Source organism: Oncorhynchus keta, chromosome 1 (genome assembly GCF_023373465.1).
Source record: "Oncorhynchus keta strain PuntledgeMale-10-30-2019 chromosome 1, Oket_V2, whole genome shotgun sequence".
NCBI classification, from domain to species: Eukaryota; Metazoa; Chordata; class Actinopteri; order Salmoniformes; family Salmonidae; genus Oncorhynchus; species Oncorhynchus keta.
The window spans coordinates 82980018-83007311 of NC_068421.1; the positions used below are offsets into that span (position 1 = coordinate 82980018).

The 27294-nt window shown below is 47.7% G+C and overlaps 1 protein-coding gene across 1 annotated transcript in view; it reads right to left on the minus strand.

Moving 5' to 3' along the window:
* raver2 (ribonucleoprotein, PTB-binding 2) overlaps positions 1 to 27294 on the minus strand; it is a 186748-nt gene that overhangs the window by 13308 nt on the left and 146146 nt on the right. The window contains exons 10-14 of the mRNA XM_052523520.1: positions 25485 to 25593; positions 25133 to 25290; positions 14794 to 14892; positions 6112 to 6243; positions 4781 to 4996 (exon numbers count right to left, since the gene is read on the minus strand). Of these exons, the coding sequence (XP_052379480.1) occupies positions 4781 to 4996; positions 6112 to 6243; positions 14794 to 14892; positions 25133 to 25290; positions 25485 to 25593 (714 nt within the window). The remainder of the gene's footprint in view (positions 1 to 4780; positions 4997 to 6111; positions 6244 to 14793; positions 14893 to 25132; positions 25291 to 25484; positions 25594 to 27294) is intronic.

The following is a 27294-nucleotide window of genomic DNA, read 5'->3' on the forward strand; positions in this document are numbered from 1 at the left end:
TATGAAGCCAGATCAGTTGCGAAAGAAGAATGTTAGGCCTGCGCCACAGCAAAATATCAGTTGATAACCATTCCCTTTCCATTAGATGGAATTGATTAAAAAAAGTGGTCAGATGACGCAGATGCTAATCTACAAGACTGCTTTGCTATCACAGACTGGAACATGTTCTGGGATTCTTCCGATGGCATTGAGGAGTACACCACATCAGTTACGGGCTTCATAAATAAGTGCATCGAGGACGTTGTCCCCACAGTGGTTGTACGTAAATACCCCAACCAGAAGCCATGGATTACAGGCAACATTCACACTGAGCTAAAGGGTAGAGCTACCGATTTCAAGGTGCAGGTCTCTAACCCGGAAGCTTACAAGAAATCCTGCTATGCCCTGCGACGAACCATCACAGGCAAAGCGTCAATATTAATCATACTACACTGGCTCTGATGCTCGTCTTATGTGGCAGGGCTTGCAAACTATTACGGACTACAAAGGGAAGCACAGCCGCGAGCTGCGCAGTGACACGAGCCTACCAGACGAGTTAAATCACTTCTATGCTTGCTTCGAGGCAAGCAACACTGAGGCATGCATGAGAGCATCAGCTGTTCCGGATGACTGTGTGATCATGCTCTCCGTAGCCGACGTGAGTAAGACCTTTAAACAGGTCAACATACACAAGGCTGCGGGGCCAGATGGATTACCAGGACGTGTGCTCTGGGCATGTGCTGACCAACTGGCAGGTGTCTTCACTGACATTTTCAACATGTCCCTGATTGAGTCTGTAATACCAACATGTTTCAAGCAAACCACCATAGTCCCTGTGCCCAAGAACACAAAGGCAACCTGCCTAAATGACTACAGACAAGTAGCACTCACGTCCGTAGCCATGAAGTGCTTTGAAAGGCTGGTAATGGCTCACATCAACACCATTATCCCAGAAACCCTAGACCCACTCTGATTTGCATACCGCCCAAACAGATCCACAGATGATGCAATCTCTATTGCACTCCACACTGCCCTTTCCCACCTGGACAAAAGGAACACTTATGTGAGAATGCTATTCATTGACTACAGCTCAGCGTTCAACACCATAGTACCCTCAAAGCTCATCACTAAGCTAAGGATCCTGGGACTAAACACCTCCCTCTGCAACTGGATCTTGAACTTCCTGATGGACCACCCCCAGGTGGTGAGGGTAGGTAGCAACACATATCTGCCACGCTGATCCTCAACACTGGAGCTCCCCAGGGGTGCGTGCTCAGCCCCTCCTGTACTCCCTGTTCACCCATGACTGCATGGCCAGGCACGACTCCAATACCATGATTAAGTTTTAAGATGACACAGTGGTCACCGACAACGATTGATCACCGACAACGACGAGACAGCCTATAGGGAGGAGGTCAGAGACCTGGCCGGGTGGTGGCAGAATAACAACTTATTCCTCAACGTAACCAAGACTAAGGAGATGATTGTGGACTACAGGAAAAGGAGGACTGAGCACGTGACAAGTAAACTTTGATTTGATTTGCCTGCCTTGACCTGTCATTTACCTGCCCCGGTGGTTACAATAAACATTGTTACTTCACACAGTCTGCACCTGCGTCTTACCTTGATTCCTGACAATTAAGAAGGAAATTCCACAAAATAACTTTTAACAAGGCACACCTGTTAATTGTAATGCATTCCAGGGGACTACCTCATGAAGCTGGTTGAGAGAATGGCAAAAGTGTGCAAAGCTGTCAAGGCAACGGGTTACTACATGATATATTTGAATTTAAAACTTTTTTTGGCTACTACATGATTCTATGTGTTATTTCATTGTGTTGAGGTCTTCACTATTATTTAACAATGAAGAAAATAGTAAAAAAGAAAGAAAAATCCTTGAATGAGTAGGTGTGTCTAAACTTTTGACTGGTACTGTAGATGTAAATCTTTAAGAGACATGAGTTCAACTCAAGTCTCTGAGTAAATCCTCCCACTAGGCTGTCTGCTCATCTCAGCTCATTCTACTCTCCCTCGCTCAAACGTCACACACTGCTACTACAGCCGTCCAGGATAATGCATCTAGTACCACTACAAATCTCTTGTCGACAAATGCAGGTAACATAAATGGTAGTAGCATCTGTAGACAGACTGTGGGATGGACAACTTATGTCACTGATTATTTGGACAAATCACAATTTCACAGGTGCTTGCATCTTTCGTATTTCGTAAGGGGACATTTGGCCTCTAGACTTACCAGATCCTGGGTGAGAGTCTATGTTTAGAGGGATGGAGACTTTGCTAGTCTCATTAGTATATTTTCTAAAACGTCTCCCCCAGAACTTAATCAAGCATCTGAAGCAATTACGCAATATTTTAGTTCTGGGTGTCCGAGATTAAGAAACTACTAATAGTACTAATCATATGATAGTACTGGCTCTACACATGGACTACTCCTAGTACTGGCTCTGGTCACAGCCCCTCCTCTGCATTGCAGGGGCGGTTCCCCTAGTGATTGGATCCACCTGGGCTCAGGGTATTTAAACTGCTTCACTAACCACTCTTCTCTCTCTCTTTCTGCTCCTACAGGTATGATCCTGTTTTGTTTGTTCCTTTGTAGTTTTATGTAGTTTTCACTCAGTCATATTCACACACACAGATTCACGCATCCCTGCACTTTACATACACCCTACATTATGATACTTTCACACCTCATTCCTTTTTCTTTGTTTAAAGTTAATAGATTTTGGTTTATAATAAATAACCTTTTTGATTGGCATATACCTGTGGCCTGTGACACTCTACTGGGACTACTCCTAGTACTGGCTCTACTCCTAGTACTGGCTCTACACTGGGACTACTCCTCGTAGTGGCTCTACACTGGGAATAGCCCTAGTACTGGATCTTCACTGGGAATACTCCTAGTACTGGCTATTCACTGGGACTACTCCCAGTACTGGCTCTACACAGGCAAAACTCTTAGTACTGGCTCTACGCTGGGACTACTCCTAGTACTCCCTTCACTGGGACTACTAGTACTGGCTCTTCACTGGGACTACTCCTGGTACTGGCTCTACAATGGGACTACTCCTGGTACTGGCTCTTCACTGTGCTACTCCTAGGACTGGCTCTTCACTGGGACTACTCCTAGGACTGGCTCTACACTGGGACTAATCTGTGGACTTGCTCTACTCCGAGGACTGGCTCTACACTGGGACTACTCCTAGTACTCCCTTCACTGGGACTACTAGTACTGGCTCTTTCACTGGGACTACTAGTACTGGCTCTTCACTGGGACTACTCCTGGTACTGGCTCTACAATGGGACTACTCCTAGGACTGGCTCTACAAAGGCACTACTCCTAGGACTGGCTCTTCGCTGTGCTACTCCTAGGACTGGCTCTTCACTGGGACTACTCCTAGGACTGGCTCTACACTGGGACTACTCCTAGTACTGGCTCTACACTGGGACTACTCCTAGTACTGGCTCTTCACTGGGACTACTCCTAGTACTGGCTCTAAAAAGGCACAACTCCTAGTACTGCCTCAACATTGGGGCTACTCCTAGTACTGGCATTTCAATGGGACTACTCCTAGTACTGGCTCTTCATTGGGACTACTCCTAGTACTGGCTCTTCACTGGGACTAATGTTAGTACTGACTCTTCACTGGGACTACTCCTAGTACTGGCTCTTCACTGGGACTACTCCTAGTACTGGCTCAACAAAGGCACTACTCCTAGTACTGGCTCAACAAAGGCACTACTCCTAGTACTGGCTCTTCACTGGGACTACTCCTAGTACTGGCACTTCACTGGGACTACTCCTAGTACTGGCTCTACACTGGGACTACCTCCAGTACTGGCTCTACACTGGGACTACTCCTAGTACTAGCTATTCCTTCACTGCGCTACTCCTAGTACTGGCTCTACACTGGGACTACTAGTACTGGCTCTACACCGGGACTACTCCTAGTACTGGCTCTACACTGGGACTACCTCCAGTACTGGCTCTACACTGGGACTACTCCTAGTACTAGCTCTTCCTTCACTGTGCTACTCCTAGGACTGGCTCTTCACTGGGACTACTCCTAGGACTGGCTCTACACTGGGACTAATCTGTGGACTTGCTCAACAAAGGCACTACTCCTAGTACTGGCTCAACAAAGGCACTACTCCTAGTACAGGCTCTTCACTGGGACTACTCCTAGTACTGGCACTTCACTGGGACTACTCCTAGTACTGGCTCTACACTGGGACTACCTCCAGTACTGGCTCTACACTGGGACTACTCCTAGTACTAGCTCTTCCTTCACTGGGCTACTCCTAGTACTGGCTCTACACCGGGACTACTCCTAGTACTGGCTCTACACTGGGACTACTCATAGTACTGGCTCTACACTGGGACTACTCATAGTACTGGCTCTACACTGGGACTACTCATAGTACTGGCTCTACACTGGGACTACTCCTAGTACTGGCTCTACACTGGGACTACTCCTAGTACTGGCTCTACACTGGGACTACTCCTAGTACTGGCTCTTCCCTGGGACTACTCCTAGTACTCCCTTCACTGGGACTACTCCTAGTACTGGCCCTTCAACGTGCTACTCCTAGTACTGGCTCTTCAACGTGCTACTCCTAGTACTGGCTCTTCATTGGGACTACTCCTTACTTAAATCACTGTAGAACGTTTAAATATAGCAGTTGCATTGGTTCTACAACTTCCATGGTGTTCCTGGAGTTTGGCCATAATGAGTACGGTGTCTAACGGAAAGTTCATCACTATCAACATCATGTGACTTACGTAGTAGTACTGGTTCCATTCATTGGTGGCGTGGGCACTCTGGATGTGTGTGGTGGAGCTGGGTGGGTGTGTGGCGTGAGGTGGCGCGGCCATGAAGCCTGACATCATAGGCATGGTGCTGTAGGCTGGCAGGACCGCGGCGGGCAGCACCGACTGGGCACCGCCGTTACTGACTGCTTGGAGAGACACACCCAGCGACTTACACACATCAGCCTCCTAGCAGACAGAGAGAGAGAGAAAACGAACACACAAACAGTTAATGAATGCATGGAGAAGCTCACTCAGGGGCTTACTCACCTCCAACTCCTATTATTACACACACACATACACACACACACACACACACCGGCCTTCCTTAGTCTTATGACGCGACACCTGCTCTGGTGTGGACAGACAATCTCTCCCAGCAGGATATCTGTGTCCTGGGTTGATGTGAGGAGTGTCATGCTCCCCAAATAAACACACCAGCATCTAAATACCACAGGCCTTCCACACCGGGGGGTCACTGACATACTACTACGATAAATTACACCCCAGGAGGGAGCATAAGAAGGGTACAGGGAGGGGTTATAGGAAGGGGTAGCTTGGGTAGGAGAGCGGGGGTCACTAAAGTCAACCAGAGAGAGACGTGACAAGAATAGGATATAGTGTGAGCTGGGGTATGAGGTTACAGCCAGGGATTGAACAGTGTTGGATGAAAGCTGGGACATGGGAGTCCAAGGTACAGGCTAAGTGATGATGTTAATGTGTATTACATCTAGAGAAAGAAGGGGGAGTAGGGAGTGTTTCGGTGGGCACTGTTGTACCCTTATGGTGTACCCTTATCCATAGAGAAGATAGATTGGAGTTGTGAAGTCTCTGGGACATTGGGTTGGAGATGTTGACAAACTAGGGTTTGAATATCTGGGGTGTGGCTTTTGGAGGCATGGTATTCTCTCAAGACCTGGTTCCGTGTCTTAACAGTGACATTGTGCGCTGTCTTAATTAACAGTGACATTGTGCACTGAGTCTTAACAGTGACATTGTGCGCTGCGTCTCAACAGTGACATTGTGCGCTGGGTCTCAACAGTGACATTGTGCGCTGAGTCTTAACAGTGACATTGTGCGCTGAGTCTTAACAGTGACATTGTGCGCTGAGTCTTAACAGTGACATTGTGCGCTGAGTCTTAACAGTGACATTGTGCGCTGAGTCTTAACAGTGACATTGTGCGCTGAGTCTTAACAGTGACATTGTGCGCTGAGTCTTAACAGTGACATTGTGCGCTGAGTCTTAACAGTGACATTGTGCGCTGCGTCTCAACAGTGACATTGTGTACTGTGCTGTAGTGTACCTTGGTAGGGTCTCTGTGCTGGTAGACCTGGGGAGGTGGCTGGGTCATCGGAGGCTGACAATAGTATTGACTGACAGCCTGCATGTAGGAGCTGTAATCCCCATAGGATGGCACCGCCGCTGCCACAGCCTGCTGGAACACAACATGGATATGTTGCTGTTACGTTCCCCAGTTTCTGTGTTGTAGATTGTGTATTTGAGTGTGTTTCATGGCTGAGGGGTATAGCATGTTGATGGCTGAGGGGTATAGCATGTTGATGGCTGAGGGGTATAGCATGTTGATGGCTGAGGGGTATAGCATGTTGATGGCTGAGGGGTATAGCATGTTGATGGCTGAGGGGTATAGCATGTTGATGGCTGAGGGGTATAGCATGTTGATGGCTGAGGGTATAGCATGTTGATGGCTGAGGGGTATAGCATGTTGATGGCTGAGGGGTATAGCATGTTGATGGCTGAGGGGTATAGCATGTTGATGGCTGAGGGGTATAGCATGTTGATGGCTGAGGGGTATAGCATGTTGATGGCTGAGGGGTATAGCATGTTGATGGCTGAGGGTATAGCATGTTGATGGCTGAGGGTTATAGCATGTTGATGGCTGAGGGTTATAGCATGTTGATGGCTGAGGGTATAGCATGTTGATGGCTGAGGGGTATAGCATGTTGATGGCTGAGGGTTATAGCATGTTGATGGCTGAGGGTATAGCATGTTGATGGCTGAGGGGTATAGCATGTTGATGGCTGAGGGGTATAGCATGTTGATGGCTGAGAGTTATAGCATGTTGATGGCTGAGGGTATAGCATGTTGATGGCTGAGGGTATAGCATGTTGATGGCTGAGGGGTATAGCATGTTGATGGCTGAGGGGTATAGCATGTTGATGGCTGAGGGGTATAGCATGTTGATGGCTGAGGGGTATAGCATGTTGATGGCTGAGGGTTATAGCATGTTGATGGCTGAGGGGTATAGCATGTTGATGGCTGAGGGTTATAGCATGTTGATGGCTGAGGGGTATAGCATGTTGATGGCTGAGGGTTATAGCATGTTGATGGCTGAGGGGTATAGCATGTTGATGGCTGAGGGTTATAGCATGTTGATGGCTGAGGGGTATAGCATGTTGATGGCTGAGGGGTATAGCATGTTGATGGCTGAGGGGTATAGCATGTTGATGGCTGAGGGTTATAGCATGTTGATGGCTGAGGGTTATAGCATGTTGATGGCTGAGGGGTATAGCATGTTGATGGCTGAGAGGTATAGCATGTTGGTCGTTGGTATGTAAATCAAATCAACTCCAATCAAATTTTATTTGTCACATACACATGGTTAGCAGATGTTAATGCGAGTGTAGCGAAATGCTTGTGCTTCTAGTTCCGACAATGCAGTGATAACCAACAAGTAATCTAACTAACAATTCCAAAACTACTGTCTTATACACAGTGTAAGGGGATAAAGAATATGTACATAAGGATATATGAATGAGTGATGGTACAGGGCAGCATACAGTCGATGGTATCGAGTACAGTATATACATATTGTGACAAACCTCTTCAAGGTTAGGAGCGTTTGTCACAAACTAACTAGTTTGTGACAAACGCTCCTAACCTTGAAGAGGTTTGTCACAATATGAGATGAGTATGTAGACAAAGTAAACAAAGTGGCATAGTTAAAGTGGCTAGTGATACATGTATTACATAAGGATGCAGTCGATGATGTAGAGTACAGTATATACGTATGCATATGAGATGAATAATGTAGGGTAAGTAACATTATATAAGGTAGCATTGTTTAAAGTGGCTAGTGATATATTTACATCATTTCCCATCAATTCCCATTATTAAAGTGGCTGGAGTTGGGTCAGTGTCAATGACAGTGTGTTGGCAGCAGCCACTCAATGTTAGTGGTGGCTGTTTAACAGTCTGATGGCCGTGAGATAGAAGCTGTTTTTCAGTCTCTCGGTCCCAGCTTTGATGCACCTGTACTGACCTCGCCTTCTGGATGATAGCGGGGTGAACAGGCAGTGGCTCGGGTGGTTGATGTCCTTGACGATCTTTATGGCCTTCCTGTAACATCGGGTGGTGTAGGTGTCCTGGAGGGCAGGTAGTTTGCCCCCGGTGATGCGTTGTGCAGACCTCACTACCCTCTGGAGAGCCTTACGGTTGAGGGCGGAGCAGTTGCCGTACCAGGCGGTGATACAGCCCACCAGGATGCTCTCGATTATGCATCTGTAGAAGTTTGTGAGTGCTTTTGGTGACAAGCCGAATTTCTTCAGCCTCCTGAGGTTGAAGAGGCGCTGCTGTGCCTTCTTCACGACGCTGTCAGTGTGAGTGGACCAATTCAGTTTGTCTGTGATGTGTATGCCGAGGAACTTAAAACTTGCTACCCTCTCCACTACTGTTCCATCGATGTGGATAGGGGGGGTGTTCCCTCTGCTGTTTCCTGAAGTCCACAATCATATCCTTAGTTTTGTTGACGTTGAGTGTGAGGTTATTTTCCTGACACCACACTCCGAGGGCCCTCACCTCCTCTCTGTAGGCCGTCTCGTCGTTGTTGGTAATCAAGCCTACCACTGTTGTGTCGTCCGCAAACTTGATGATTGAGTTGGAGGCGTGCGTGGCCACGCAGTCGTGGGTGAACAGGGAGTACAGGAGAGGGCTCAGAACGCACCCTTGTGGGGCCCCGTGTTGAGGATCAGCGGGGAGGAGATGTTGTTGCCTACCCTCACCACCTGGGGGCGGCCCGTCAGGAAGTCCAGTACCCAGTTGCACAGGGCGGGGTCGAGACCCAGGGTCTCGAGCTTGGAGGGTACTATGGTGTTGAATGCCGAGCTGTAGTCGATGAACAGCATTCTCACATAGGTATTCCTCTTGTCCAGGTGGGTTAGGGCAGTGTGCAGTGTGGTTGAGATTGCGTCGTCTGTGGACCTATTTGGGCGGTAAGCAAATTGGAGTGGGTCTAGGGTGTCAGGTAGGGTGGAGGTGATATGGTCCTTGACTAGTCTCTCAAAGCACTTCATGATGACGGAAGTGAGTGCTACGGGGCGGTAGTCGTTTAGCTCAATTACCTTAGCTTTCTTGGGAACAGGAACAATGGTGGCCCTCTTGAAGCATGTGGGAACAGCAGACTGGTATAGGGATTGATTGAATATGTCCGTAAACACACCGGCCAGCTGGTCTGCGCATGCTCTGAGGGCGCGGCTGGGGATGCCGTCTGGGCCTGCAGCCTTGCGAGGGTTAACACGTTTAAATGTCTTACTCACCTCGGCTGCAGTGAAGGAGAGACCGCATGTTTTCGTTGCAGGCCGTGTCAGTGGCACTGTATTGTCCTCAAAGCGGGCAAAAAAGTTATTTAGTCTGCCTGGGAGCAAGACATCCTGGTCCGTGACTGGGCTGGGTTTCTTCTTGTAGTCCGAGATTGACTGTAGACCCTGCCACATGCCTCTTGTGTCTGAGCCGTTGAATTGAGATTCTACTTTGTCTCTGTACTGACGCTTAGCTTGTTTAATAGCCTTGCGGAGGGAATAGCTGCATTGTTTATATTCGGTCATGTTACCAGACACCTTGCCCTGATTAAAAGCAGTGGTTTGCGCTTTCAGTTTCACGCGAATGCTGCCATCAATCCACGGTTTCTGGTTAGGGAATGTTTTTATCGTTGCTATGGGAACGACATCTTCAACGCACGTTCTAATGAACTCGCACATCGAATCAGCGTATTCGTCAATATTTTTATCTGACGCAATACGAAACATGTCCCAGTCCACGTGATGGAAGCAGTCTTGGAGTGTGGAGTCAGCTTGGTCGGACCAGCGTTGGACAGACCTCAGCGTGGGAGCCTCTTTTTTAAGTTTCTGTCTGTAGGCAGGGATCAACAAAATGGAGTCGTGGTCAGCTTTTCCGAAAGGGGGGCTGGGCAGGGCCTTATATGCGTCGCGGAAGTTAGAGTAACAATGATCCAAGGTTTTACCACCCCTGGTTGCGCAATCGATATGCTGCTAAAATTTAGGGAGTCTTGTTTTCAGATTAGCTTTGTTAAAATCCCCAGCTACAATGAATGCAGCCTCCGGATAAATGGTTTCCAGTTTGCAAAGAGTTAAATAAAGTTCGTTCAGAGCCATCGATGTGTCTGCTTGGGGGGGGATATATACGGCTGTGATTATAATCGAAGAGAATTCTCTTGGTAGATAATGCGGTCTACATTTGATTGTGAGGAATTCTAAATCAGGTGAACTGAAGGATTTGAGTTCCTGTATGTTTCTTTCATCACACCATGTCTCGTTAGTCATGAGGCATACGCCCCCGCCACTCTTCTTACCAGAAAGATGTTTGTTTCTGTCGGCGCGATGCGTGGAGAAACCCGTTGGCTGCACCGCCCCGGATAGCGTCTTCCCAGTGAGCCATGTTTCGGTGAAGCATAGGACGTTACAGTCTCTGATGTCCCTCTGGAATGCTACCCTTGCTTGGATTTCATCAACCTTGTTGTCAAGAGACTGGTCATTTGCATGAAGAATGCTGGGGAGTGGTGTGCGATGTGCCCGTGTCCTGAGTCTGAACAGAAGACCGCTACGTTCCCCTCTTTTACGAAGTCGTTTTTTTGGGGGGTCGCTGCATGCGATCCATTCCGTTGACCTGTTTGTAAGGCAGAACACAGGATCCGCGTTGCGGAAAACATATTCTTGGTCGTACTGATGGTGAGTTGACGCTGATCTTATATTCAGTAGTTCTTCTCGACTGTATGTAATGAAACCTAAGATGACCTGGGGTACTAATGTAAGAAATAACACGTAAAAAAACTGCATAGTTTCCTAGGAACGTGAAGCGAGGCGGCCATCTCTGTCAGCGCCGGAAGTACTATGTTAGTTGTTGTTGGTAGCAGCTTTGGTATGTTCTGTGTTTGTTGCTTTGTCAGAGCTTCTTTAATGGCCTGAGTTAGTTTTTTCTCAGTTTTGTTGTGAAGTGGATTGTTTAATATTCTGTTTCATTTGTTCCCAGGGGGAAGGGGAAGGCACCTAGGGAGTGCTTAGGCAAGAGGCCCGCGGGCATACATATACACGTAGTATATTCACTGTCTAGGCACACTAGGTAAGACCTGGGCGGACCACCCCCTGTATTTTGGTTAGGGCTTTGGTGGTAAGTATTGGTTAGGCAGGTTAGATAGGAGAGGGGGCTTTGAGATTGACTTTCTTTGCTTTGGTTCCGTCCAGCTCCTTTTCCCCATAATACCGTGTAAAGGAATAAATTCCTAGTAAACGGTAAATTCTCTGCCTTTTGTCATCCTTACTCGCACCTACAGTCCCATACCTCTTTCACACCACGGAGAGTTGAGTTGTAGCAGGGTGTTGCGTTCCCTCTTCCTAGAGGCGTAACATAATGGGGGCTCATCTGGGATCCTTCCATTAAACCCACCAGACCCTGCTGCTCTCTGTGGTTAGTGATTGAGGTGTGACGGTTGGTTGTGAGTTTGGGTGACTTGTTTAGTTTGTGTGTTCAGTAGACTGCTGTGTACAAGATGGCTGCCTCAGCCACACACATTTCCCTACGCAGGCAGGTGGATAATTGGGAGTCAGTGGGCATGAGGTAGTCATATGCAGACACACACAAGCTTCTAAGACTGAACTCCGTGAAGGGCGATAGTTCTGCTTCACGGGTACCGTTTCATGTCGGATGACAGCATATGTGAGATGTGCATGTATGTTGAAGGCAGTTATTGTATCACCTGTGTGTCGTGACCCTGAGGTGACATACCACGTGTGTCGTGATCCTGACGTGCCAGGTACCGCGTGTGTCGTGACCCTGACGTGCCAGGTACCCTGTGTGTCGTGACCCTGACGTGCCTGGTACCGCGTGTCGTGACCCTGACGTGCCAGGTACCGCGTGTGTCGTGACCCTGACGTGCCTGGTACCGCGTGTCGTGACCCTGACGTGCCTGGTACCGCGTGTCGTGACCCTGACGTGCCTGGTACCGCGTGTCGTGACCCTGACGTGCCAGGTACCGCGTGTGTCGTGACCCTGACGTGCCAGGTACCGCGTGTGTCGTGACCCTGACGTGCCTGGTACCGCGTGTGTCGTGACCCTGACGTGCCAGGTACCGCGTGTGTCGTGACCCTGACGTGCCAGGTACCGCGTATGTCGTGACCCTGACGTGCCAGGTACCGCGTATGTCGTGACCCTGACGTGCCAGGTACCGCGTGTGTCGTGACCCTGACGTGCCAGGTACCGCGTGTGTCGTGACCCCGACGTGCCTGGTACATCGTGTGTCGTGACCCCGACGTGCCAGGTACCGCGTGTGTCGTGACCCCGACGTGCCTGGTACCGCGTGTGTCGTGACCCCGACGTGACAGGTACCGCGTGTGACGTGACCCCGACGTGACAGGTACCGCGTGTGACGTGACCCCGACGTGACAGGTACCGCGTGTGACGTGACCCCGACGTGACAGGTACCGCGTGTGACGTGACCCCGACGTGACAGGTACCGCGTGTGACGTGACCCCGACGTGACAGGTACCGCGTGTGACGTGACCCCGACGTGACAGGTACCGCGTGTGACGTGACCCCGACGTGACAGGTACCGCGTGTGTCGTGACCCCGACGTGCCAGGTACCGCGTGTGTCGTGACCCCGACGTGCCAGGTACCGCGTGTGTCGTGACCCCGACGTGCCAGGTACCGCGTGTGTCGTGACCCCGACGTGCCAGGTACAGTGCCTGGTACCGCGTGTCGTGACCCTGACGTGCCTGGTACCGCGTGTCGTGACCCTGACGTGCCTGGTACCGCGTGTCGTGACCCTGACGTGCCAGGTACCGCGTGTGTCGTGACCCTGACGTGCCAGGTACCGCGTGTGTCGTGACCCTGACGTGCCTGGTACCGCGTGTGTCGTGACCCTGACGTGCCAGGTACCGCGTGTGTCGTGACCCTGACGTGCCAGGTACCGCGTGTCGTGACCCTGACGTGCCAGGTACCGCGTATGTCGTGACCCTGACGTGCCAGGTACCGCGTGTGTCGTGACCCTGACGTGCCAGGTACCGCGTGTGTCGTGACCCCGACGTGCCTGGTACATCGTGTGTCGTGACCCCGACGTGCCAGGTACCGCGTGTGTCGTGACCCCGACGTGCCTGGTACCGCGTGTGTCGTGACCCCGACGTGCCAGGTACCGCGTGTGTCGTGACCCCGACGTGCCAGGTACCGCGTGTGTCGTGACCCCGACGTGCCAGGTACCGCGTGTGTCGTGACCCCGACGTGCCAGGTACCGCGTGTGTCGTGACCCCGACGTGCCTGGTACCGCGTGTGTCGTGACCCCGACGTGCCAGGTACCGCGTGTGTCGTGACCCCGACGTGCCAGGTACCGCGTGTGACGTGACCCCGACGTGCCAGGTACCGCGTGTGTCGTGACCCCGACGTGCCTGGTACCGCGTGTGTCGTGACCCCGACGTGACAGGTACCGCGTGTGTCGTGACCCCGACGTGCCAGGTACCGCGTGTGTCGTGACCCTGACGTGCCAGGTACCGCGTGTGTCGTGACCCTGACGTGCCAGGTACCGCGTGTGTCGTGACCCTGACGTGCCAGGTACCGCGTGTGTCGTGACCCTGACGTGCCAGGTACCGCGTGTGTCGTGACCCTGACGTGCCAGGTACCGCGTGTGTCGTGACCCTGACGTGCCAGGTACCGCGTGTGTCGTGACCCTGACGTGCCAGGTACCGCGTGTGTCGTGACCCTGACGTGCCAGGTACCGTGTGTGTCGTGACCCTGACGTGCCAGGTACAGTGTGTGTCGTGACCCTGACGTGCCAGGTACCGTGTGTGTCGTGACCCTGACGTGCCAGGTACCGCATCTGTACATGTAAACTTAACTGCTTCCCACCCTACTTTACAAAATGTACTGGCTTACATGTTGCTTATATTGAAATACCTGACCTGTGTTATGATTCTGATCAGTGTTCCCCTGGGGGATAATACAGTAACAGAACATACTACACTGACCTGTGTTATGATTCTGATCAGTGTTCCCCTGGGGGATAATACAGTAACAGAACATACTACACTGACCTGTGTTATGATTCTGATCAGTGTTCCCCTGGGAGATAATACAGTAACATACTACACTGACCTGTGTTATGATTCTGATCAGTGTTCCCCTGGGGGATAATACAGTAACAGAACATACTACACTGACCTGTGTTATGATTCTGATCAGTGTTCCCCTGGGGGATAATACAGTAACAGAACATACTACACTGACCTGTGTTATGATTCTGATCAGTGTTCCCCTGGGGGATAATACAGTAACAGAACATACTACACTGACCTGTGTTATGATTCTGATCAGTGTTCCCCTGGGGGATAATACAGTAACAGAACATACTACACTGACCTGTGTTATGATTCTGATCAGTGTTCCCCTGGGGGATAATACAGTAACAGAACATACTACACTGACCTGTGTTATGATTCTGATCAGTGTTCCCCTGGGGGATAATACAGTAACAGAACATACTACACTGACCTGTGTTATGATTCTGATCAGTGTTCCCCTGGGGGATAATACAGTAACAGAACATACTACACTGACCTGTGTTATGATTCTGATCAGTGTTCCCCTGGGGGATAATACAGTAACAGAACATACTACACTGACCTGTGTTATGATTCTGATCAGTGTTCCCCTGGGGGATAATGCAGCAACAGAACACACTCCTCTGACCTGTGTGTGCTCCTTGATATAGTCCTTAGCTTGGCTCTCCTGTGGGTCGGTGCTGTAGCTCTGGGCTTGGTAGTGCTGGTACCACTGCTGCATAGCCTCCTACAATACATTCACACCCACATTACATTACATTACAATGACATTACAATCATATTACGTTAATCACATTACGTTACAATCACATTATGTTACAATGACATTACGTTACAATGACATTACAATCACATTAAGTTACAATCACATCACTTTACACTACAATCACATTACGTTACAATCACATTACAATCACATTACATCACAATCACATTATGTTACAATGACATTACGTTACAATGACATTACAATCGCATTACGCTACAATCACATTACAATACCATTACAATCACATTAAGTTACAATCACATCACTTTACACTACAATCACATTACAATCACATTACATCACAATCACATTATGTTACAATGACATTACGTTACAATGACATTACAATCGCATTACGCTACAATCACATTACAATACCATTACAATCACATTAAGTTACAATCACATCACTTTACACTACAATCACATTACGTTACAATCACATTACAATACCATTACAATCACATTAAGTTACAATCACATCACTTTACACTACAATCGCATTACGCTACAATCACATTACAATACCATTACAATCACATTAAGTTACAATCACATCACTTTACACTACAATCACATTACGTTACAATCACATTACAATCACAGTTCGTTACAACGGCGTTACGTTACAACGACATTACGTTACAGAAAGATGGAAACTGATGGTACTGTAGAAGTAGTTGTGTAGTTTGGTGGTTTGGAGCGAGAGAGAGAGTGAGATACTGTTCTATTGTTTTATATGGTCTAGCAGTGTGTGGGAGTGGAGCACCAGATGGAACAAAATACACACTCTCTCTCCTCTCTACCCTTCCCATCACTCTCTCTCCTTTAACCCATCTCTCTCTCTCTCTCCTTTAACCCATCACTCTCTCTCCTTTAACCCATCACTCTCTCTCCTTTAACCCATCACTCTCTCTCCTTTAACCCATCTCACTCCTCTCTCTCTGTAGTGGCTTCCTTTCGTCTTTACCATAGCCACTGCCCAAGCCTGAAGCGGGGTTGTTTGGTACGCATACAGTCCACACTCAAGGTTTCCAAACGGCCAAACATTCCATGACATCCAGGGATATGGTGCAACAAAAATGTTTATTCTTCTTATATCTAACAAATAAATGATTCTCCAATCAACTTAAAGCATAGATGACTTTATATGGAAAATACATATTATGACATGTCTGTATGTCTGTATGGTCAAAAAACTATACCGCTCCCGCATCTAGCAAGGACTCCCCCTCCCGAAGGCCCAACTTCCTGCCTTTATCCTAACACACTTACCACAATACAATGAATAGGCAAGAGGGGGGGCCAAAAACTAAGTTACACTAACAACAAATGAATATATCTCAATCAGGTAAATATAAATCATAAAGGTACGTACCTAATATTTAATCATTTACATTAATATGTAATATATTTACACAAATATACATGGAGCTCCATATGTTCGGTCTTTTATACAAATATGTCCAAATCGGCTCTAACATACCGGCCCCTAATTGTTGACTGCACTGAATGCACCACAATTACTTTAAATTCAAACGTAGAGCCAATACACAAAACATTCTATACCAGAGCACTATTACAGTTCGTAGCTATATACAAATATACAAGGTACCATATAGAAAAATAGTCCATAGATCTCAGTCTGAGTTGAAGTGTAAAGGTGTTCAACTTCGAAAAATGTCAAGAGTTTGACGTCCAAAAATGTATGACATCAAAGAATGTAAGAGTACGACATCAACGAATCAGAGGTGCACGTGATTCTAAGATGGAGCACTGTGTGTGTGTGTGTGTGTCACTCCGTCGCCTCAAGGAGCTGACAGAGTTTATTGATAGGTCTCTGTAAGATATTGGTCTTAGTCTTAACCATGACGCTCCGGACAAGACCTTTGGCCCCTGGCAAAGCCTCCACCACACGCCCCATTAGCCAAGAGTTCCTTGGGGCGGTGTCATCGACGATGACCACGAGGTCACCAGGACTGAAGTTTCTCTTAGTTTTGTTCCACTTGTTCCGCTCCTGCATAAGTGGAAGATACTCCCTGATCCATCTCTTCCAGAAGAGGTCAGTGATATATTGTACTTGCTTCCATCTCCTTCGTGAGTATAGGTCGCTTCTCTGGAATAGTCCTGGTGGCAGGACTGGCTTAGCCTTCAGATGAAGCAGATGGTTCGGAGTCAGGGGTTCTAGATCATTAGGGTCATTTGTTACAGTAGTGATTGGTCTGTCATTCATAATCGCCTCAACTTCACACAAGGCTGTCTGCAAAGCCTCATCATCCAGTACTTGCTCTTTAAGGATTGAATAGAGGATCTTTTTCACCAGTCGGATCAACCGCTCCCATACCCCCCCATGGTGGGCTCCAGATGGAGGGTTGAATGACCATGTCACTCCTTTCTTCAGTAATTATTTTTGAATCTTGTTGTGATCCAGCTCTTTCATAGCTTCTCCTAGCTCTCTGTGTGTTCCAACAAAGTTGGTGCCATTGTCTGTTCTGATACTTGTTACTGGGCCCCTTCGATAGATGAACCTGCGCAGGGCATTGATGCAGGAATCAGTATCCAGATAACTAGCAACTTCAAGATGGACAGCTCGACTCACAAGGCAAGTAAAGATCACACCATAACGCTTCACATGAACGCGGCCTCGCTTCACCTCTATGGGGCCGAAGTAATCTATGCCCACATGGGTGAAAGGCGGCAAATCAGGTGACACCCGATCTTGTGGAAGGTCGGCCATCTTCTGTTCTCCAGCTCTAGCTTGCATCCGCCTGCAAAAGACACAGCTCTTAAGGATCTTCCTTGCTAAAGAGTTGGCACAGGGTATCCAATATCGCTGGCAAAGTCTAGAAAGCATGTGACCTCTCCCAGAGTGGCCAACCTGCTCATGGATGTGGAGTAAGATCAGTCTAGAGATGTAGGAGTCTTTGGGCAGGATCATAGGATTCTTTAGTTCCGTAGGCATAGCAGCTTTGCTTAACCTTCCTCCTACTCTCAGAATGCCATTGTCAACAATTGGATCAAGCTTACAGATTGAGCCACTTCTCTTGGCACATTGTTTTCCTTTCACAACTAGTGCAATGTCTTGTTTAAAGTGCTGTCGTTGTTCAAATCGAATGATGACCTTTTCTGCTTCATCTAGGTCATACACAGACAGACTTTCTTTTCCAAACGTCAGTTTCAACTTGTCAATTTGTTCCTTCAGTGAGTTTGTCAGACTCTGATCTGGACCAGTTTGATAGAGAATTTTCCTTTTCTGGCTTAACTGTAGAAGACGTTTCTTCAGTTTCAGCATCCAGGCAACTGCTTTCTTCAAGCTGTTCCATGTTGAATAGTACTCAATCAGTTTGCTGGTTGGACTCTTTTCTTCCACACTTGTATGGTTTACGATTACGTCTTTTCTCACCTCTGGATCATCCGGAGGGATGGAGCCAAGCTCCTCGGGGACTTTCGGCCATTGAGTTTCTGGTTTCTCCAGGAATTCTGGTCCTTTATGCCATCTCTTTGAGTTCAGGAACATTTCAACGTATAATCCTCTTGAGGCATCATCGGCTGGGTTGTGTTTTGAGTTCAAATACCTCCACTGTTTTGCTTGCGATAGGTCACGGATCATACCAACCCTATTAGCCACAAAGGTATGGAATCTCTTGGTATCATTGCGGATGTATTTTAGCACAGACTGGCTGTCCGTCCAAAAAGTTGACTCCTCAAGTTCAATCTGGAGCTCCAACTTTAACATCCTGTCCACTCGCACTGCCAATGTTGCTGCAGCAAGTTCCAGTCTGGGGATTGTCATCTGCTTGCGTGGAGTCACCCTTGATTTCCCCAGTATGAATGCAATGTGAACCTTTTCCATACCGTTTGTGAACCTAAGGTAACTTGCCGTGCCATAACCTTGTTCACTTGCATCACCGAAGTGATGCAGCTGTGCCGTCTTGACTTGACCAAAGTTCTCAGGCATCATACACCTGTCTATCTGGAATCTGGAGAGCTGGTCCAGCTCTGAGAGCCATCTCTGCCATGAAATAGAGTGTTCTTCAGGGATGACTTCGTCCCATCCACACTTTAGCATGCAGAGCACTTGAAGGATTTGCTTTGCCTTTAATACAAATGGGGCGAGGAAACCTAATGGATCATAAATAGAGCTGACAGTTGAGAGAATACCTCTTCTTGTAAGGGGTCTGTTCTTGACAGTGACTCGGAAGGTAAATGCATCACTTTCAATGTTCCATCGGATTCCAAGTGCTCTTTCAACAGGCAGCTTTTCTCTGTCCAGGTCCAGTTCTTTTATCTGCTTGGCTTTGTGTTCATCAGGGATAGAAGCCAGCACAGTGCGGCTGTTGCTGACCCACTTGGTCAATTTGAAACCACCCTGAGAGCACACATCCCTGAGGTTTTTCGTGAAAGCTATGGCTTGTTCTTCTGTGGCCACTGACTTGAGGCAGTCATCAACATAGAAGTTGGACTTGACCGTTTGAATTACCGCTTCATCGTACCTCTCACAGTTGTCTTCTGCCGTCTTTCGCAGTGCAAAGTTTGCACAACTTGGAGAGGATATAGCACCAAAAAGATGTACAGTCATTCTGTACTCCTCCAATCTTTTGTTAGTATCACCATCCGGCCACCATAGGAATCGCAGGAAGTCTAAGTAATCTTCATGGACACGTACTTGATGGAACATTCCTTCGATGTCTGCCATCATGGCAATGTGCTCTTGCCGAAATCTTAGCAAGACTCCTATAAGCGTGTTTGCCAGGTTAGGGCCTTGAAGGAGTTCACTGTTAAGAGATATACCTTTATAGGATGATGAACAGTCAAACACTACTCGTATCGTTCCTTTGCGCTTATGGTGAACGCCATGGTGTGGTATGTACCATACCTTGCCTTTCTCTCTGAGGAACTGTTCTTGTGGTACCTTCTCGGCGTAACCTTTTGTTATCATCTCTTCCATGAAGCCTTTGTACTCTGCAGCGTAACCTTTGTCCTTCTTGAATTTCCTGATAATATTTAGAGCCCGCTGCTTTGCCATGTCACGATTGTTTGGCAGGACTACATCTGTTTTGCGAAAGGGCAACGGTAAGTAGTAGTGATGGTCTTTGAGGGTTATGGAGCTTGATACGATCTCCATAAACCTACGATCCTCAGCTGACATCTCACTTTTCTCTTCATACCCTCTCTCAGGGAAGTCATGGTTGTACTGATTTACAAGAACCCCCAGGTCGGCAATTGAGATACGATTGGCCATCTCCGTAGTGTGCCCAGATTCTTCTGCCATGGTACAATTGTTAAGAGGACCGTTCATCACCCATCCAAAGAGGGTTTTCACTGCATACGGTCCGTTGGCTTGGCTATTTATGATTTTCCAGGGTTCCATTGCCTTTGGAGCATTTACGCCAATCAGGAGTTCGACGTCGGCGTCAATTTCCTTCAACTGAACTTCTTTCAGGTATGGCCACCTTTTGAGATCTTTCTGAGTGGGAATGTTCTCTCTTGTCACTGGGATCTTATTTTGGGTGTAGACCTTTGGTAATGCAAGAAATGTGTCACCTTCCACATTGCCAATCTCTAATCCAGATATCTCAAAGCTCTTGGTAGGACTCTCCTGCCCCATTGTGCGTAGCAGAATTTCAGTCTCACTGCCTTTAGCTTGCAACTGCCTCATGAGTCTCTCCGTACAAAATGTTGCTGAGCTACCAGAATCGAGAAATGCATAGGTTAACGTAGACTTGCTTCCATTTGCCATCTTTACTTGAACTGGCACAATCGCAAGTGCACAATCTGTACCGGCCCGGTATCTTCACCAGCTTCCAGTGAAACAAGAGCACTGCTGACAGTCTCCTCCCGCTTTACTGCTACACCCTCGTATCTGCCTTCAGAGATCTAAATCTCTCTCTTCCTTCAATGTGCAGGATAGTGGGGTGCTTTCTTTGACATTTCTGACAGGTCATCCTTCTTTTACATTCTTTGCTTAAGTGTCCTCTCATCAAACAGCCAAAACAAAGGCCTTTTGATCTCAGAAACTCAACCTTGGCTTCGTGTGGCTGTGCCTTCACCTGTTGGCAGTCGACCAGGAAATGCTCACCAGCGCAAAATACACATGAGCTACTGGGAGCATCAGAAGGTAGGTGCCTGGTTTCTTGACTTTGAATGTTTGTTCTTTTAGATGTTTTTCCGAGTCACAATCTGCCAGTACATCTACTGCAGTGGCAAAGCTGCTTCCCCTACTCTTGGACTTGAACTGCTGTTTAAAGTCATCTTCTGTTTTGGTTTTAAAAACCTTTTGTTGGTCAGGGGATCTTGGATATCTCCGTACAACGGATCCTGCAGTATTTTTGCCTGTTTTTACATGAACGTCACAAGGTCACTGAACTGGGCCCTCAGGTGGCTTCTCTCTAAAATATCACATGCTGTAGACCTCCATTTTCCCTTAGTTTGTAGGGAAGTTTTGAAATGATCAACTTTATGTTGGAGGGAAGATTAAGCTCTTCCATGTTCTGTAGGTCTTGCATAGCGTTACAGCATCCTCTAAGATAGAGTGCATAGCCACCCAGTTCCTTTCCATCATCCGGTTTGATGTTTATCCAGTTCCAAGCTTTTTCCATGTAAGCAGTGGTGACTTTGATTTCATTGCCAAAGTGTTCCTTTAACAACCTCTTAGCCTCTGCATAGCCTCTTCTGGCTTCCATATGCAGACAACTACGGACCAGATCCTTGGGCTGACAAGAGGTGTACTGTTCCAGGTAATAGAGCCTATCCTGGTGGCTGCTTGTCTTATCTTCTATTCCATGCTCAAATGCACGCATAAATGGCCTAAAGTTTAGAGGATCACCGTCAAACATAGGTATCTCCCGAACAGGGAGTGTGGCCTGTTTGTGCTGTAGTACAAGGAGGTCAGCAATTTCATTCTGCCTTTGCATGACAGTAGTGAGGTTATCATGGCTGGTATTATGGCTGATACCCGCAGTGTTGATTCTGTGTTGATTGCTAGACCTTGATGTTGGCTGCTGAAGGGTGTGGTTTATGACTGTTTTCTGAATAGGTTTTGATGGCTTTGTGGTCGGTTGTTGTAAAACTCTTTGTAGTGGGGTCTTTGGAATTGCACCTAATGCAGCAAATGCAACAGGTGATGGTTCAGGTTCCTTATAGACCTCGGGTTCCTGGTTCTCAAAATAAGAGTTCATTCCATCTTCTTGGCTTAGAAAATGGGCTGCCACAGAATGGGATTGAGAAGTTGACTCAACACTCTCCAGAACCTTCAGTTTGGCATTATATGCTGCTATGTCCGTTTCCAGTGCCATTTTTTCCATCCTAACATTCAGTTGAGCTTTCTCCAGTTCCAATGCATGCTTGTCCTGTAATGATGCTTGGCGAGCTAGTAGAGCTGCTCGTTCTGCCTCAGCTTTTAGGCGTGCAGAGGACACTGAGGAAGCAGTTTTAGAAGACTTCGTTTTACTTGATGTTTTTGACACATTGGAAATGCTGTCATGTGGTTCAATGAGCATTTGTGGCTCAATTTCAGCTTTTTTCCATATTTCCACCTCTTTCAGGAAATGTTCATAAGTTCTCATTCTTGGTTGATAATAGTTAATGCTCTCCTGTTCGTGTTCCTCCTCTGTGACCAGCTCTAGCACAGAATTATGAGCATTCTTAAAGTCATTGAGAACAGCATGGAATGATTCAAGACTCTCATCCACAGTTTCAATGTTTCCTCCATCAACAAGAAGGGCTTTTATTTCATTCATTTTGCGTGTACATACTCCAAGTTTACCTCTCCGGGCTGCATAGAGTGAATTTAGATGCTCCTCTGCCCTCTCCAGTGGAGTCTTATTTGGGATTTCATCCTCCATCATTCACTTTTAGTTCACTCAATTTACAATGATACAGTTGTTGGTTTTTGATTGTTAAACGTAATGCCCCTTTAGACCTCCTTTAATGCTTTAAAACACAGTCCTCCATTTCAGCATATTGACCCATTTGAATTGAACATGTGCAAGTTCGGCATTTTAGATGCGTTTTAAACATTTCATCCCATTATAAGTTGTCCCTTTAATGAAGTTTAAACACGCAGTCTCTTTAGATCGCATTCGTTGCGTTGATGCATTGCATTTCCACGTTACGCCAAATATTAGACATAAGATTAGGCTACATTGTGCGTAGGATCTCAGTGTTTCCCAAACTTAAACTTCTTAATTGTTTTCACAACGCTGTGTTTTGAATTCCATTCCCAAGTTTATCAAACATTCCAATTAAAAGCACATTTGCGCTTCCATAATATGCATGATCAAATGATCGCATTGAACAGGGCAGCTCATTCATTCGCAGTGGTTACTCACGGCTAGCGAATTCTAGGAGTTCAAATCCTTCCAAGCGAGCTGTCCTTACGATCCGAATGCAATTACAAATAGAACAATATCCAGCGCGTGTCCGAACCGGAGATTTCCTTCCGATAGTAATCCTTCACGGAGTTTTTTGACTTGATTGTAGTGGCTTCCTTTCGTCTTTACCATAGCCACTGCCCAAGACTGAAGCGGGGTTGTTTGGTACGCATACAGTCCACACTCAAGGTTTCCAAACGGCCAAACATTCCATGACATCCAGGGATATGGTGCAACAAAAATGTTTATTCTTCTTATATCTAACAAACAAATGATTCTCCAATCATCTTAAAGCATAGATGACTTTATATGGAAAATACATATTATGACATGTCTGTATGGTCAAAAAACTATACCGCTCCCGCATCTAGCAAGGACTCCCCCTCCCGAAGGCCCAACTTCCTGCCTTTATCCTAACACACTTACCACAATACAATGAATAGGCAAGAGGGGGGGCCAAAAACTAAGTTACACTAACAACAAATGAATATATCTCAATCAGGTAAATATAAATCATAAAGGTACGTACCTAATATTTAATCATTTACATTAATATTTAATATATTTACACAAATATACATGGAGCTCCATATGTTCGGTCTTTTATACAAATATGTCCAAATCGGCTCTAACACTCTCCTTTAACCCATCTCTCTCTTTCTCTCTCTCTCTCTCTCTCCCTGTCTCTCTCCCTGTCTCTCTCTCTCTCTGTCTCTCTCTCCCTGTCTCTCTCTCCCTGTCTCTCTCTCCTGTCTCTCTCTCTCTCTCTCTCTCTCTCTCTCTCTCTGTCTCTCTCTCTCTCTCCCTGTCTCTGTCTCTCTCTCCCTGTCTCTGTCTCTCTCTCCCTGTCTCTCTCTCCCTGTGTCTCTCTCCCTGTGTCTCTCTCCCTGTGTCTCTCTCCCTGTGTCTCTCTCCCTGTGTCTCTCTCTCTCTCTCTCTCTCTCTCTCTCTCTCTCTCTCTCTCTCTCTCTCTCTCTCTCTCTCTCTCTCTCTCTCTCTCTCTCTCTCTCTCTCTCTCTCTGTCTCTCTCTCTCTGTCTCTCTCTCTCCCTGTCTCTCTCTCTCCCTGTCTCTCTCTCTCCGTCTCTCTCTCTCTCTGTCTCTCTCTCTCCCTGTCTCTCTCTCTCCCTCTCTCTCTCTCTCTCTCCCTGTCTCTCTCTCTCTCTCTCCCTGTCTCTCTCTCTCTCTCTCTCCCTGTCTCTCTCTCCTGTCTCTCTCTCTCTGTCTCTCTCTCTCTCTGTCTCTCTCTCTCTCTCTCTCTCTCTCTCTCTCTCTCTCTCTCTCTCTCTCTCTCTCTCTTCTCTCTCTTCTCTACCCTCCTCTCTCTCTTCTCTACCCTCCTCTCTCTCTCCTTTAACCCATCTCTCTTTCCTTACCCATCTCGTTCCTCTCTCTCTCTCGCTCTCTCTCTTCCCTTAACCCATCTTTCTCTTACTCAATTCAATTCAAGGGGCTTTATTGGCATGGGAAACGTGTTAACATTGCCAAAGCAAGTGAGGTAGATAATTTACAAAAGTGAAAAACAATAAAAATGAACAATAAACATTACACATACATACTCTCTCACTCATATATCTCCTATTGTTCCTTTCTCTCTAATTAACTCTACCTCTCCCCACTCTCTCTTTTCACTACCCTATCTACCGCAACACACCCCACTCTTTCTCCATCTCTCCAACACATGACACATGTGAGTAATTGCATAAACAACCTGTCTCTATGAGGAAGCACAGAAGACATAATGACTTACTGTGCAGAGCTCAACAGTTTGGGTGTGTGCTCACTCCCGTGTAAACACACTTGTCTGTGTGTGCATGTGTGTGTTACCTGTGAGTATGCCTGGCTGTAGTGACTGTAGTCTGCAGAGGTATCGGTGCTGTAGGGTGCTGGGGTTTGGGAAGTGGAGGGTTGGGAGACAGGGGGCATAGCACTGCTGTACACCCCAACTAGAGGCTGCCCTGTCTGCATTTTACTGGCCGTCGGGGCTGCATGACAGACCAAACAACCACACAGAGAATACAGTCAAATACACACAGAAAAAGAGGACATCATCTGTAATAGTTAATGTGAGTCATTTTTTAATAACAAGCCCCAACAAATTATAAGAAACATCTTAAAACGAGCAACATATCCTTTATACTGGGTTATAACAATGAATGTGTGTGTGTGTGTGCTTTACCTTGCAGTACCATGCCAGGTAACACACTAGCAAGATTCAGGTATGGATTGGAAGGTAGCTTCATCTCTTTAGGGGGTTCACCCAGGAGAGAGAACTGACTGCTGGGAGCCTGGAGACAGACAGAGATAACATTGGACTTTACCACACTGTTCCCGAAGTAAATAACCAAGTCATGAACAACCCATCGTACTGACGTATCATTAATGCATTCAACAATGCTGTAAATGTCCAAGTCAAAATGCTGTACACCCTTTAAGACTGTGTTGCCACCCAGCTTGCCTCACAGTCAGCCCTCTATATAACTACCTCGCCCCCCCATACAGCCGTGTGTATCCCAGCTTGCCTCACAGTCAGCCCTCTATATAACTACCTCGCCCCCCCATACAGCCGTGTGTATCCCAGCAGCCCTTGCCTCAGCCGTGTGTATCCCAGCTTGCCTCAGCCCTCTATATAACTACCTCGCCCCCATACAGCCGTGTGTATCCCAGCTTGCCTCACAGTCAGCCCTCTATATAACTACCTAGCCCCCCATACAGCCGTGTGTATCCCAGCTTGCCTCACAGTCAGCCCTCTATATAACTACCTCGCCCCCCCATACAGCCGTGTGTATCCCAGCTTGCCTCACAGTCAGCCCTCTATATAACTACCTAGCCACCCCATACAGCCGTGTGTATCCCAGCTTGCCTCACAGTCAGCCCTCTATATAACTACCTCGCCCCCATACAGCCCCCTCACAGTCAGCCCTCTAGCCCCCCCATACAGCCGTGTGTATCCCAGCTTGCCTCACAGTCAGCCCTCTATATAACTACCTCGCCCCCCCATACAGCCGTGTGTATCCCAGCTTGCCTCACAGTCAGCCCTCTATATAACTACCTAGCCACCCCATACAGCCGTGTGTATCCCAGCTTGCCTCACAGTCAGCCCTCTATATAACTACCTAGCCCCCCCATACAGCCGTGTGTATCCCAGCTTGCCTCACAGTCAGCCCTCTATATAACTACCTCGCCCCCCCATACAGCCGTGTGTATCCCAGCTTGCCTCACAGTCAGCCCTCTATATAACTACCTAGCCACCCCATACAGCCGTGTGTATCCCAGCTTGCCTCACAGTCAGCCCTCTATATAACTACCTCGCCCCCCCATACAGCCGTGTGTATCCCAGCTTGCCTCACAGTCAGCCCTCTATATAACTACCTAGCCACTCCATACAGCCGTGTGTATCCCAGCTTGCCTCACAGTCAGCCCTCTATATAACTACCTAGCCACCCCATACAGCCGTGTGTATCCCAGCTTGCCTCACAATCAGCCCTCTATATAACTACCTAGCCACCCCATACAGCTTGCCTCACAGTCCGTGTGTGTGTATCCCAGCTTGCCTCACAGTCAGCCCTCTATATAACTACCTAGCCACCCCATACAGCCGTGTGTATCCCAGCTTGCCTCACAGTCAGCCCTCTATATAACTACCTCGCCCCCCCATACAGCCGTGTGTATCCCAGCTTGCCTCACAGTCAGCCCTCTATATAACTACCTAGCCACCCCATACAGCCGTGTGTATCCCAGCTTGCCTCACAATCAGCCCTCTATATAACTACCTAGCCACCCCATAGCAGCCGTGTGTATCCCAGCTTGCCTCACAATCAGCCCTCTATATAACTACCTCGCCCCCCCATACAGCCGTGTGTATCCCAGCTTGCCTCACAGTCAGCCCTCTATATAACTACCTAGCCACCCCATACAGCCGTGTGTATCCCAGCTTGCCTCACAGTCAGCCCTCTATATAACTGCCACCCCATACAGCCGTGTGTATC